The 14,706-nt window shown below is 40.6% G+C and overlaps 3 protein-coding genes across 12 annotated transcripts in view; 1 reads left to right on the top strand and 2 right to left on the bottom strand.

The window, feature by feature from the left end:
* LUBEL (Linear Ubiquitin E3 ligase) overlaps positions 1–14,706 on the top strand; it is a 197,029-nt gene that overhangs the window by 128,561 nt on the left and 53,762 nt on the right. For all 10 annotated transcript variants that reach the window (XR_011900886.1, XM_072306495.1, XM_072306497.1 and 7 more), the window contains 2 exons: positions 2,404–2,493; positions 3,338–3,465. Coding sequence is in view for 9 of the 10 variants with exons in the window: in XM_072306495.1 (XP_072162596.1) it covers positions 2,404–2,493; positions 3,338–3,465 (218 nt within the window). In the remaining variant the exon portion in view is untranslated. The remainder of the gene's footprint in view (positions 1–2,403; positions 2,494–3,337; positions 3,466–14,706) is intronic.
* On the bottom strand, positions 5,470–11,345 carry LOC109042827 (retrovirus-related Pol polyprotein from transposon gypsy). Its single transcript, XM_019059754.2, has one exon. The coding sequence runs from the start codon at positions 11,343–11,345 to the stop codon at positions 6,966–6,968; it is 4,380 nt and encodes a 1,459-aa protein (XP_018915299.2). The 3' UTR covers positions 5,470–6,965.
* LOC140226066 (uncharacterized) lies at positions 5,470–12,679 on the bottom strand. The gene is made up of 2 exons (XM_072306516.1): positions 10,583–12,679; positions 5,470–6,758 (listed from the first exon to the last, which is right to left on the bottom strand). The coding sequence occupies exon 1, from the start codon at positions 12,677–12,679 to the stop codon at positions 11,633–11,635; it is 1,047 nt and encodes a 348-aa protein (XP_072162617.1). The 3' UTR covers positions 5,470–6,758; positions 10,583–11,632.

Consider the following 14,706-nt stretch of genomic DNA (forward strand, 5'->3'; position numbering starts at 1 on the left):
TTTCGCATCACTAATCCCAAATAGAAAAAGCATTCTGGTTTGTTGTATCAAGCAGTCTGGTGTTCATTTATGGTGTGTATTTCTGATAATCCTGTAAGTGCAAAACGAGTTGTCGAGGCGCGTGCGGTTGCAGGAAATGTGGGCTTAAATGCTCAGCATTGTGCATCAACTGCAGTGATACATGCGAAAACATGCCTGAAATTGCTTTCGCGGACTCTGAGGACGAGGATGATGTTGAAGCTTATGACTTTTTCGACGAGCCAAGTACAGAAGAAGATTTTGAAGCTGTCATGACTGAAGTTAAACACCTTCCAGAAAGCGAACATTCAGAAATTAACAATGAACCTAAAGGTTTGTTATTTCTTTTACACTGCTCGCTTGTTATCAAAAACTTCTTGCATAGAAAAAATACCATGGCAAGCTTTATTAAACAATCAGGTGTTCGTTAGTGACACGTATTCCTGATAATCATTACCAAAAATTTCGGTAAGGATTATCAGAAATACACACCATAAATGAATACCAGACTGATAGATACAGTAAACCAGAATGCTTTTTCTATTTGGGATTAGTGATGCGAAAATTTTAATTTTCCATCAATTTAGGTTCCTTTTTTCCCCTTTTCTTTTCTTTCCTTTCCTTTTCGTTTCTTTTTTTTTTTCGTCTGACTTCTACCTTCATATTCTGGATACTGTGTTAGAGTCGGAGATCAACGCCGGCCGTGATGTCTATGGAGGAGAACCAGAGGCCCATCCACCTGTCCGTCACCAAAAGTTAGAACTTCGTTGCATCGAGCTGCCAAACGCCCACGATTGGACTAACTCTCTTACTTATTAAACATGTCCACATTTTGAAAATGATTTTGATTTTGTCCAAATCCGTAACCTGTCATTTATGTAATGGGATTAATAAAATAATACATTGAAATATAACCGCTTGTTCAATATGACTTATACACGTGAATGGTCGCATGGGATGCAGGGTGTAAAGTATCTAATGGCGCAAGATCGATATCTCTCGCTGCCTTCTTCACGCTTCCATTCTCGCGATTTTTACGTTAAGTGTACATATGTATATACCAATCTCTTGCAAAGTTAATCGTCTTTCGACAAAAATGGCGGGATTATCGATATTTTGAACAAAAAAAAAAGTTATGAGCGAAAAATGAGGACAAACCGTAAATTTTTGTCGTTTTTTCAAAATGGCGGCCGGGGGGAGGGTCGAATCTGTCAGGCAAGTCGAAATTCGGATTCTACGACTCAAAAAATATAAAGTTAGCCCATAATTGCTAGTTCGACTAAACTTTCCCTCAAACCTCCTATTTTGAGCTCTATTGCCTGGACTACAAAGGTAGCTAATTTTTGGCCCCCCTAAAATTTTCAGGGGGGCCCCCCCTTGGGGGGCAATGGCCCCCAACTTTTAATTTTCAAATGGGAAGACCCCCTTTGTGATAGCTCGTTCGAAAGAGCGTAAAAAAAGAAATCCTTTCGCGCAAACCCGAATTCAATATCTCAAATCGTTTCAAAATGGCGGCCGGTTAAAGTTCAAAATGGCCGAAAATTCACACCGGTTATTTGTTGATGTATTTGCGCGAAAATCGGTGTGCAGGGGTATTTTGACACGAGTAAAGCGAATTTGACGTTAGATTTTCATAAAAACCAAAATTTCCAAAATGGCCGCCGGTTAAAGTTTAAAATGGCCGAAAATCGTCACCCCGGTTTTTTCCTGATGGATTTGCCTAAAACTTGGAATTTTAGAGTATTTTGGCATAAGATAAACAAATTTGAACTTAGATTTCTAAAAAAAATCAAGTTTTGATCATTTTGAACTTTAACCAGCGGCCATTTTGGAAATTTCGGTTTTTTTGAAAATCTAACGTCAAATTCGTTTTTCTCGTTTCAAAATACCTCTACCTACCGATTTCCACGCAAATCCATCGACAAATAACCGGTGTGAATTTTCGGTCATTTTGAACTTTAACCGGCCGCCATTTTGAAACGGTTTGAGATATTGACTTCGGGTTTGCGCGAAAAGTTTTCTTTTTTTATGCTCTTTTGAACGAGCTATCACAAAGGGGGTCTTCCCATATGAAAATTAAAAATTGGGGGCCATTGCCTCCCCAAGGGAGGCCCCCCTGAAAATTTTAGGGGGGCCAAAAAGTAGCTTCCTTATACCTAGGAATATCCCCCAAGTTTCAAATCTTTGCCTCAATTAGGTAAAAAGTTAGAGGGGGTGGAAGGGACTTTTGGATCACCCTGTATGTAAATACTCGCCCAGTCATGAAACTGCCATGTTTTTTTTTTATTGCCGAAATTCGTCGCCCACTCTCACTAAATACCTTTTCTCAGCCTACGAAGAATGGCAAAGTTTCCCCTGTTTCATGAGTACTTTTTTTTTTTCCAGTGTTCATTTGGTTTTATTGCAGACCTGCGTCAAAAACGTTTAACTTGTCCAGACTGCCGTTCTACTTCGTGTGCCCAATGTCATCGTCTAGTAAGTATTTATATAAGATTGAATATATTAATTGCTATTAATCTAGGATGAATTATTCCTTGTGTTTCAAAGATACCACTGCCAAGTAGCATTTTGCAACGAAAAAGTTGCAACTCGATTGCAAAAAATTGTGTCATTTATCCCAACTTTATTGCAGTAATATTGTACTTTTTCTGCAACAATTGACCCAGATTTTGCCATTACCAAAGTAGCAAATTAAAATTTTTTCCTAGAAAAAAAATATTAAGAAAACTTCTAGAAAATACCAAGAAAATGAGAGTTATCTAGAAAATAGAAAGAAGAAACATTGCGAGTCAAAAGTCTGACCAAAGAAAATAGATCTATTTCATAGGTCTACTTTCTGTCAACTTTCCATTTGGAAAAAAGAAAGAAAATTTATTGAAAGTAGAATTATTTTCTAGCCAATTTCTTATTGTTTTCATTTAAGAAAATGCAAGGAAAAAATGTTTTTACTCTCTATTTTCTCGTGTCTATTTTCTAGATCTACTTTATACCTACATATTTTCTTTCAAGAAAATTGTTGTATCTAGAAAGTAGACATTTTCTTGATGAGCGCCACCTAGAAAGTAGATGACAATGCTACTTGGGTAGATTGTAAAATAATTGCAATTACCTTGTGACAAAAATTGAAAGAAAGTTGGGTACCCAATAGATGTCTTCAAATTTTCACAAATTGAATGCTAGGGTGCGCTGCTTCTGAGATCCACTGTTCACAGAAATAGGCGTCAAGTAAGCAGCTCACCCAACCCCCTCCCCCTGACTTTTTCAGCCTCATTTTTTCATCAGAAATTTTCATAAGTACGTGTTTTCTTCGAAATTTTAGTGGACAAAAGATCATGAGGGTAAAACCTGCGAGGAACACAATGAATGGCTCGAATCAAATGATCCTGGTTCCATGTTAGCAAAGCAGCTTGTTGACCAGGGAGTCACCTGTCCTGCTTGTCATTCCAAGTAAGACGCATGTTACAATATATGAAACTTTTTAATTATACTTGAATTTGAAGACTGCTATCAAACTAAAAATCATAAAAGTTACTGTGAGTTTTTAGTAAGTAACTAGTTTTTCCTAGAGTGCTCAATTATTTTTATCAGATATGGTGCGGTCAGGTAACTGGGCAAGAGTTCGGAGAAAAATTTCAAAATTTCAACTTTATAATTTTTTTCCCATCTTTTTGTTTACTTTAGAGGCTACTTTTTTTCTTTTTTTAGTAAGTATGCGACACAAACTCTAAATGTAGGATGAGGCAAAAGTCGAATTTCGTCTCTTGATGTTTCCCACAGTTTTTCAAGATTTCCTGTTTTTTTATCCAGTTACTCAACATCGTGGGGTAACTGGACTACCCCCCTCCCCCCCCCATTTATCTTTGAGAGGGAATTATTTTTAAATCTCATTGGCCAGAAGGTAATGTCCTTCTCATGAAGATTTAAGAATATGTCATTTAAATTTATATACAAATGTTTAAGTGGTTAGAAATGATGTCGTAACAGTTAGCGGCAAAAAACCCCCTCAAACCTGAGAATTGAATGGCGGTAAAAAAAATTGTTTTCTCCGAGATAAATGGTCAGAACATTCAGTATTACTATTTATCAAGAAACAATATATTTCAGTACACTTGTTGGCCAGTTTCAGTAAGATTAAGGATGATAAATTTTTAAAAAATAATTTAAAAAATCTCAAGCCGCAAGGCTAATTACAGTAGAGTAAAGCGCCAAAAAGTTCCTGTCTTAGTAAGGAAACTTTAGGTGTTATTATATTCATTATAGGATGAGGTTTATGAATGATATTTTGACCGAATAGAATGATATAAAAACTTTTGATGAAGATTTGAACGGGGCAGGTGGCACCTGATTTTGATATGTGGATGAATAGAACACATGGATATACAAACTATTATCTTACGCAATTTCTTACTGGGCACGGGGATTTTGATTATTATTTATATAGGTTTAAAATAAAAACATCTCCTTTTTGTACAATTTGTAACCAAGACATAAATGACACAGCTTCTCATACGTTCTTCGACTGTTCTGTCTTCACACATCTTCGAAATGATCTAGAAACCAAGACATCTTATAGGCTAGAACCTTCCACCGTTGTTAATTTTATGCTCTATTCAACTAATAACTGGCAGACCATCAGCCAATTTGTGGAAAAAGTACCAATAAGGAAAAAGATGCTAAGGACTTGTCTGTCATCCCAAAACACCGAAGAAATGCCTCAAGGCGATTCCGGTGATATAATCCCAACTTATTATATAATTATGTAACGGTCTCAGGGGCCGTGCAACTCTCTAAAAAGTCACTACTAGACAGGGCACTAGGCCCATCCGGAATCAGGCCTAGGGGCCTGTCCGGGAGTGCGAACGAGAGGAAAAAAGGAAAGAACAGGAAATCCGGGAAAACAGTGGCCGCATGGCCACCACGACTCACTCCATCGCCAGAACAAATAAGAGCAGTCACCCCCGATGGGGTGACATGACGGGAACTCACATCTTGGTCCTAAAAATGGTCCTCTCCGAACGAATACCAAAAAACGACTGACTTACCCACTTTCTCTCTCTCGACTCTCTTTACCCACGCCCCCGCCAGGGTGCGTAGGTGTCTCTCATGGATGGCGGGTATTTTGACTTTGGGACCACTACAACAACCCCCCTAGTTCTTGGGGCTACAGGGAACTGCAGCCGGAAGGACTCGGCTCCCCAACAGAAAAGGTACACACAAAGGACGGAGTGAGCTGCGTTGGACAAAGCGGCACCGTGCTTTATTATAAAGTAATCAAGTACTAATGTAGACAAAAACAAAATAAAATTAGAAATGCGAAAAATTATTAATTTAAGACATGTTAGGAAAATAGGATGAACAAAATATAAAAATGCAAAAGGCAGATAGTACACAATAATTAAAGTAAAAAAAAACAGGAAATACAAGAGGCAAGTAGCAGTGATAATTCATCAATTTATTTATTTATTTTTTTTTTTTTTTTTTTTAATATATCTCGGGCCAAGGAGAAACGTAACTGATCGAGGGGTTAGATGTAAGAAAGTTTGAAGATGGAAAACGACAGGAATTTTGAGAAGTAGAGAGTTATGAAAATTAAACTTAAAGGATTTTACAGGTCTGCAGAAATTGTTGGTATTATAAGGGGATGATTAATTAGGGGTTTTACTCTGAACTCCAACAAACAAAACAAAATTAATTAACAAAATCTAATTGGTAATTAAAGGCACCGAAATTAAATTTAACCACTACTGAATACTTAACAAGAACATAACATAAAGAAAATCGACAGAGGGCAAGGCATTGCAAAATATAAAAGAAACAATAAAATAAAAGAAATAATCTGATGGGTGAGTCGAGATGCTGATTTGTGTTCCTGATCGAATCAGTCACGCACTTGAGCCTACATGGAAGCAGCCCGTTTTGGGTTTTACGTGGGGGACTGAGTCCAGTGACACTCGCAGTGGCTAGCTGCAAGGCTGCATGAGCTTTGACTGCCTCCTCCAAGGCACATGAAGCACTCATGACTAGGTCTCGAACACTAATTAGAAGAAATAAAAAAGGAAAAAAAAAGCACAAAAGGTAGAACAATATGGAGCCGCTAGACGACGCTAGTTCGTTTTCTCCAGTGAATGGCTTACGGCAGAACCGTTCGGCCAGATAAAAAATAATAAAGAAAGTTCAGATTCAGGGAGCGTTCCAATGGCACGAAGTGTTGTATCCCCAGATACAAAGACTTCGTGGATTCCCTGGTATCACCGCGTGATGATGGTCACCCTGTAGTTAATACAGCAAGGACAGGAAATCAACGCCTTCATGTAAAATCAAGTGCATGAGCATCTGAGTCGGTCAGAAGCAGCAAATTGTTCTTAAAACTAAATTATTCTAACATTGAACGTGTGGCCAGGTACACAAACATAAAAATGAGGAGAGAGAATATACTTACATCATACAATAAAATGTGTATAGCTGTTTTGTCCTCAGACACAGATATACAAATGATTGAGGGAAGGGGAAAAGAAAAAAAAAACTACGCACAAAGTTTCTAGGGCGGTTGGGTGAAGGGGTATCGTGAAACAACTAACCCCCTTCCCCAACAGAAAGGTAAAAAAAAAATTGGAAAAAAAAAGGAGTCGCAACGAGATTTTTTTTTTTTTTTTTTTTTTTTTTTTTTTTTTTTAATAATACTCGTAGGGAGGGACAGTCTTAGCATAGTAGAAAATAGATTGTAGGTCTATTAGGACAAACTAAAACAAACAAGAATGGGACATGAAGGTTAACAAAAGGAAATGAATATGACAGTAATGATGACAGGTAAAATTAGGAAGAACAATAATAAGATACATAAGGTTTTTAAAAAAAATAAAGGAGAAGAAATAGTATGTAAATAAACTTAATACTAGAGCATGGCAGAACAATTAGGAAAGAAGTTCACAATACTGTGTAGGAAAGTTCTACTCGCAGAGCTTGCGCAGGTTGACCAGATTATATACACCTTTAATCTCATCAGTTTTTGGGTCTTTTAGTTCAAAGGCATTGGAACCTACTACTCGGGTGATGATGTATGGGCCGTCATACAGTCGAAAGAACTTTTTTATCTCGCCATAGAAGGCATTTGAAAGGTGATGGGTTTTTAAGAGGACTTTAACCCCAACTTTGAATGGAGTTTCAGTATCAGTTGGGCCATGGCGTTTTTGTCTTCTTGCAGCACTTTTTGACAAATTTATATTAACCAGGGCAAACTTTTCCGCTTGGGAGGTGGTTGGGGCCTGAGGTGGGAATGTGATGAAATTCTGAAGGAAGTTTTGGGGCGATTCGCCCTTAAAAATTTCAAGGGGAGTAAACCCTGTGCTTTCATTGACACTCATATTGAGACAAGATTCAAAGAATTTAAGAAAGCGGATCCAATTACGGTGTTTATCATGGCAGTATATCCGAAAGAGCGCTCCCAAGGTCCTCATGTATCTTTCCACTGGATTTGACTGAGGATGCCATGGGGATGAATGTCTAGGTTTAATATTCAGTTTCTTAAGCTCAGAGTCCCAATATTTAGAATGGAATGCAGGCCCGCGGTCTGCCACAACTTGTACTGGAACTCCTTCAATTTCAACAAAATCAGAGATAAAATGACGTGTTACCACGACTGCTGTGGCCCTTCTAAGCGGGATTAGGCGGATATATTTGGAAAATACATCCAGGCACACTAAGATATGGACAAAATTTCCAAAAGCCCTCGGCAGGGGACCAAAAAGATCAACGGATAATAGGGCCAAGTTTGATGTTGCTAGTACTGGTATCAAGGGGGCGTAAATTTTTTCATTCGCTACTTTGCTCTGTTGGCAATCTATGCAAGCTTTCACAACAGCTTTAATTTTTCTTTTCATCTGGGGAAATACAGCACGATGTTTCAGATAGTTGTGTACTTTGCGCGACCCAAGATGGCCCAGAAAGGCATGAGTTAGGTTGACAACTTCTTCTTCTAAGCTAACAGGAATGCACAGCAAGTGTTGGGCCGTTTTCTTATCTTTAAGGAAGAGAGCATTATCATGGATTATATACAAGCTTTTTTTCTCTTTTTGTTCTTGGACCTCTTGGAAAATTTTGCCATATCTAGGATCTGATAAAGTCAGCTTAGGGATTTGTTTCAATAAGTCGGATCGCATGTCAGGGGAGAATACCCGACTTAAGTTAACATTTATTTCAAGATTATTAGGAGGTAGCAGATGATAGTCAGGCGGGTAGCGAGATAGGGTATCAGCAGCAATGTTTTCTGAGCCTTTAACATGTTTTACTTCTAAATTAAACTGTTGCAAAAATAAGGCCCACCGCGTTAAGCGACCAGTGGACAGGTGGCAGTTGTTCAGAAAGGTTAAGGAATGGTGGTCAGTTTCTACAAGTACTTTACTCTCCACCACAACTCTATAGCCTAGAATTAGTTGCGAGAACTTTTGGCAACAAGCTACGATACTGAGCAACTCCTGCTCAGTCGTGGTATACCGCCGCTCACATTGCGTGAGACAACGGCTGTAATAGGCGATTGGCCGTCTGTATCCTTCTTCATCTATTTGATAGAGTTCGCCCGAGATGGCATTGAGGGACGAATCTGTATTTAAATGATAGGGATGGCCATGGATGGGGTAACATAAGACAACTTTTTCGGTGAATACCTGTTTAACCTTATTAAACGCGTCTTCTTCTGCCTCTCCCCACCGCCACGCAACGTCTTTGCGAAGCAAATGGAAAAGCGGGGACACAAGTTCTGAATACGTGTCGTGAAATTTGCGATAAAAATTGACCAGGCCCAAGAAGGCTTGAAGAGCTTTTACATTTGTTGGCTTGGGGTATTGAGAGATGGCTTCCAGCTTCCTAGGGTCTTTTAAGATACCCTTCTTCGACAAAATGAAGCCCAAGAAGTCAGTTTCCGGCTCCAGAAATCCACATTTTAAAAATTTAAAGGTAATACCAGCATCTATAGAGGCTCCGAAAACATGGGCTAAATGTCTAAGATGTTCTGAGAAAGTAGGGGATACGACCTTCAAGTCGTCGACATACTTACTTAAAAAGGAGTGGGTTTCTGGTCCGAGAACAGTATCTAGGGCTTTGATAAAAATCTGCATCGATACATTAAGACCGAAAGGTAACCTGCAAAAACGATAGTTCCTGCCCTCAAAATTAAAACTAGTTGGGTCTCGACTGTCTGGGTCTAATAAAATCTGCCAGAAGGAAGCCGTACAATCTAAGGTGGAAATGTACTGGGGGTTGCTGAAGCGTGCTAGAATTACATCTATCAACTCTGGACACTCGGCATCCGATATCAGTCTTGAGTTCAGGGTGCGAGCATCGAGGCATACTCGTATTGCTCCATCTTTCTTACCTACTGGGACAATAGGGTTTGAATATGGACTTGAGGAACGCTCAATGATGCCCAAAGTCAGCATTCGTTGTATTTCCTTGCGGACAGCTTCTAGTTTGGAAAAGGGAATGGGATAAGACCGCTTGACAAAAGGTTCTGAGTTTTTTAATCGTAAGTGTGCTGTGAAGGTCCTACATAAACCAGGTGAGTCAGAGAAGGCTCTCCGATATACGTAGAGTACCTCAATCAATGCATTCTTCTCTTCTGGAACTATATCCAGCCTTCCTATTTTCTCTCTTATCTGATCGTAAGTTGGATGGTGATCATCAGGGTTATCCATCGGAGGTTTGACAAAAGGCAATGTAGGTTCGGGTTGTTTGACGGCATTTACCAAAATTTCTGAGTAGGCCAGAGAAGTGAATGCATTAACCGTGGTAATACGACGGACGGCCAATTGCAAGCCTGCAGACGGCTCTGATGGAGCGCTTATTTTTCTACACACTTCGGAGATCTCCCAGGAGAGGGCGCGTTTACCAATGGAGTTCAAGTGCAGGCCATGCCGAGTGAAGTGACGCCGTTCTAACACCGAGGAGGATTTCAGAAACTGAATGTTCTTTTTCTCGGCTAACTGCGATCTGAGGTGAAGATTGATAGGCGCTGCTATAGATTCGTTTCCTTTTAGATCATATCGGGGAAAGATTTCACAAATGATCACTTCATTTTCAAGTGATTTAAGACCAGATAAGTCGAATTGACTTTTTGATTTTGAGATAGAAATCGAAGGAGACAGGTTATTGCTCCCTGCTATTACAATTAAAATATCATCTTTGTGGAACCGTAGGTTTTTTGAATTTACATTTCGTAGTACTGAATTGAAAGTTTCGCCCGGGTAATACAGCACTTGCAGATCTACCGTACTAGGTAAGAGTTGCTTTAGATGATTGTACATCTCGGCACCATGGCTATCGGCAAGGACAGTCACTTTTCTATTAGGTGGAAGGTGTGGTCCCAGTGTTACGGTTGATACTCCGCTCGGCATGGGTCCCCCTTCATTACCACTGAATTTAACGTATGGAACCTGCACAGCACCATTATCAAGCTCTAAAGTTCCATTTTTGATGTCCAATTTTGCCTCATATTTTGTGAAGAAGTCCATTCCAAGAATAAAAGAAGAATTAACATTAGGAATAATTAGGGCTGGGAATGGAAACGATTTACCATTAAACTGGATCTGGAGATACGTCTGCCGAGTGACCTTAGTTGACTTCACACCAGTCACGCCTTTGATGTAGAGATTAGTTACCGGGAGGACGGGCAACTGAGCTTTGGTTGCTTCCTGCAACTGGTCGAAGAAGGCAGAGCTGACCAACGTGACCTCACTCCCAGTATCAGCTAACGCTGAACACTGATGGCCACTGACAGAACATAGTACAAAGGGTGAAGTCGCTTTTCCTTTGATAACATTAGGTGAGGGCTCTTCCTGCAGTAAAAAATGATCATTATCCTTCATCACAGTACAACAAGTATCAGATGGAGCAGTTAATGGAAATGAGGGTTGGTTACATAGTTTTGAATTTCTTTTGGAAGACATAAAACTTAAAATTATAGACCTGAATTCTGCGTCACACAGTGACAGGCTTGTGTGCGGGTGTTTTAATTCGAGGCACTTGAAGTTTGGCAGCAATGTTATTTGATCATGTGCGTTAAACTTTAACAAAAATGATTGATTTACCTGCGAGATTAGGTGACATGGCACACTTGTTATGTTATCCTGAGCAAACTGACAAAAATACAGGTGTGTGTCTTTTGAGACAAGTCTAATAAATGGTGAGAATATTTCGTTAGCCACTCGGGTAAGGGTCTTTTCCTTCAAATCAGAGGGCTCCTTAAATCGGCTACGGGACAGAGGTAGACCGAGGTTGGCAAATAACCAATAGGTTGATGGATATACAATGATAGCGTTAAACAGAACATCTGGCATAGATAATATTGACTTAATCAGAGCTTCAAAATTCGCAGCTGTAATTGTAGTTCTTAGGAAAATACTAATTACATAAGGTGGCTCCAGAATTTGGGTGAGTGACTTAAGTAAGCTAAGGGGCGAGCAGAATAGAACTGAGAAATTACCAGAATTTAGGGTCGCAAATTCTAAATGGTAGATAAAAAATGTCTCCAGGCAGCCAACATTATGGAGGTCTAAGTAACGTGATTCAAATTCAAAATTGTCTTCTGGAGCTGCAGAGGGTGCCGAGTCAATGCAGCTCTCATTCAGTTTAAATTATCGGCTGACAAAGGCTGGGTCCCGTGAATTAAGCTTGGTTCAGTAAACATGGTTCTTACATTTTGGGCGTGCTGATTATTTTGGCCCGTTTGAGTATTGCGCCTATTAAATGGGGCTGCAGAGGAAGGGCGTATACGGTCCAGCTCCCGCAGTTTCTCGATCATCAGGTCTACAGTGTTCGCATTCGAGTGGATTAGGGCCCACTGGACATCATGCGGGAAATGTTGTAATACCGCACTAATAATTGCCTTATCTGATATAGGCTCATCAAGGGACCTGGCCTTCCTCACTTTCCCTAGGAAATGATTCGTCATTGACCCCTGTTCAGGGCGAAACTGGTTTGGGACGTAAATGGAGGCCCTAATTTCCGCCTGCTTGCTCTCGCTCCAGAAATAGTGAAAGAACTTACTTTTGAAATCAGAGTAATCTATTATTTGGCTTTGATAGGCCCTAAACCAGGTAGCGGCACTTCCCTCGAGAAGGCGACCCGCCTGAGCCACCTTACGAGTATCAGACATCCGAGCCTCAATAAAGAAGTCGTCCAGAGACTTAACAAATTCAGACGGGCTGACTTTTTCGTCATCTCCGTTATATGGGGTGATGTCTTTGGGGCTAACCTTGTAATAAAATGACCTGGGCGTAGCCTCACTGTTATTTAATTGCGGTTGAGTTTCAGGAGCCTGAGCCATAGAAACCAAAGATTGATTCGAGAGAGACCGGATCGGACTAGGTGCCTGGAACGAACCAGAACTATTTCTCTCCATTTCTCCCTTAACTATAACAGGAATTTCTGATTTCAAGGACTCTATTTTTGAATCCATAGTGATGCGGAGGTTGCGCAGCTCCTGGAGGAGTAGCTGCTGGTCAGATAAGTTGTCAGGTTGGGCATCAAATGATAAGTGACCCCTCCCGTTATCGTTTGACAGTTCTTCCTGGTTTCCGTCTCTAAACCCCATTGGTATGACCCTAGGCCTTGGGTTGAAAGAGGGTTCGGGACCACTGAACACAAACACTGGACTATTCGGCCTCGGCATTTGAAAGGGTTGCTGAAACACTTGGATGGGTTGTTGAAAACCCTGCACCACAGGTGACTGCTGATTTCCAGAATTACTATTATTATCGTCCGCCTGACGATTTGCCCTTCTATTGACATTAAAAATTATGGGACGGCGAGAGGCTCTATTTCTGGTGTCCATGACCAAAATATTATAGAAATAGTAATTGAAATGTAGTAGGAACTAAAACTAAGAGCTAAAGGAACGATATTACCAGGAATAACAATGAGTCCAGAGTACGCTGAAACAGAACAAATACCGTAGAATTAGTGGCAGGTTTTGGAGTAGGGCATCTTTGCACCGAGTCAGTTGCTGTAGCACTTGAGAAGTCGATTCCCTCATTGATTGACATGGTTGGATGATGAATGGTTGGGTGAAGATCCAGGGAACGAAGTTACGTAGGCATTTGACTATTTATTGAGCGTGGAAAGCGCACACGCTGGCACAATAAGTAAAGGTGTCCTGTCAGTATTGGTGAACGTCATAGCAGCCATAGAGAGAGTGACTCCTTTATCAGCTAATCCACCCTCGTTGGGGCCCAGGGAGTCGCCAAGTTGACCCCTCTTCCTCACCTGGGTCGCAGTTGAAAAGGTAAAACATCTCGACCAGCTTTATCTGGGAGGAACAGTTGGAATTGACCGGATAGCAAACATGTTATCAGTTTGTAAACAAACAACACGGTTGGCAGTGTGCGGTTGTTACCACCAATCCACCATACATCAGGCATCAATCCAGCAAGCAACAATTGTGGCGCGGGTGACGTCACTCGGTGATGACCGATCAGCAACAACGATGGACAAAGGCTGGAGGCGCGTCACAAAGGCTTGACTTTCGCGCGCAAAAGTGAAAGCTTGATGGCTAGCTTCACATCACAACAACGCGGTTCTCAAACTTCGGACTACGGGAATTACGAGAATTACGACTGTTCACGGGTACAGAGCTTCCGACTTCGGTACAGAAATGGGCAACATAATAAACATAAAATAGGGCGGAGGGTTAAGTAAAACTATAAGGTAAAGGTTAGGTACCTGGCACACGCGTTTTCACGGATCACTTTCACTTGATGTTTCGCGGAGGTTCTTGCGATAAGAAATTATCGAGCCGCGGGTTGGGCGCCAGTTGTAACGGTCTCAGGGCCGTGCAACTCTCTAAAAAGTCACTACTAGACAGGGCACTAGGCCCATCCGGAATCAGGCCTAGGGGCCTGTCCGGGAGTGCGAACGAGAGGAAAAAAGGAAAGAACAGGAAATCCGGGAAAACAGTGGCCGCATGGCCACCACGACTCACTCCATCGCCAGAACAAATAAAAGCAGTCACCCCCGATGGGGTGACATGACGGGAACTCACATCTTGGTCCAAAAAGTGGTCCTCTCCGAACGAATACCAAAAAACCACTAACTACCCACTTTCTCTCTCTCGACTCTCTTTACCCACGCCCCCGCCAGGGTGCGTAGGTGTCTCTCATGGATGGCGGGTATTTTGACTTTGGGACCACTACATCCAGCTCGCCGAAAAAACCATTCAGGGAATCGCAAATCACATTGAATTTATCTTTGTGACCAACTCGACTTAAGATAACTTTGGATTTCTGGTAGGCAGGAAGTTTAAATTCACGATTAAATAAAACGCTTATTTTCCACTTATGAAGTTTTTCAAATTTCTGATGTGACCACAAAATTTTACGGAAATTTTTGTTGAAGAAACACGGACCATGGTGCATCATTTCTAACTCTATATGGACCGAGTTCATTGGAGAGGAACCAACCCTTATTTTCGAAAAAATTGAGTTGAAAATGTTTTTGAGTTCCATTAGTTCGTTATATTCCCTTTCAAAAAACTCAATGTCGAGAATAAAAAATTAGACTGTGCTAAGAAGGGTTAAAATTTATTTTCTACATTGAGTTACATGGAAAATAAATAAAACTTCAAACCTCTTTTTCTCAGTTTCAACTTCATGTGGGTTGGTTCCTTCCTCTTGAATTCGGTCTTTATGAACCACGTTGAGC

Source organism: Bemisia tabaci, chromosome 1 (assembly GCF_918797505.1).
Source record: "Bemisia tabaci chromosome 1, PGI_BMITA_v3".
In the NCBI taxonomy this organism is placed as follows: Eukaryota; Metazoa; Arthropoda; class Insecta; order Hemiptera; family Aleyrodidae; genus Bemisia; species Bemisia tabaci.

Coding starts and splice junctions, on each gene's coding strand:
- LOC109042827 (XM_019059754.2), bottom strand. CDS start 11,345: ATGCCAGATGTTCTGTTTAACGCTATCATTGTATATCCATCAACCTAT.
- LOC140226066 (XM_072306516.1), bottom strand. CDS start 12,679: ATGCCGAGGCCGAATAGTCCAGTGTTTGTGTTCAGTGGTCCCGAACCC.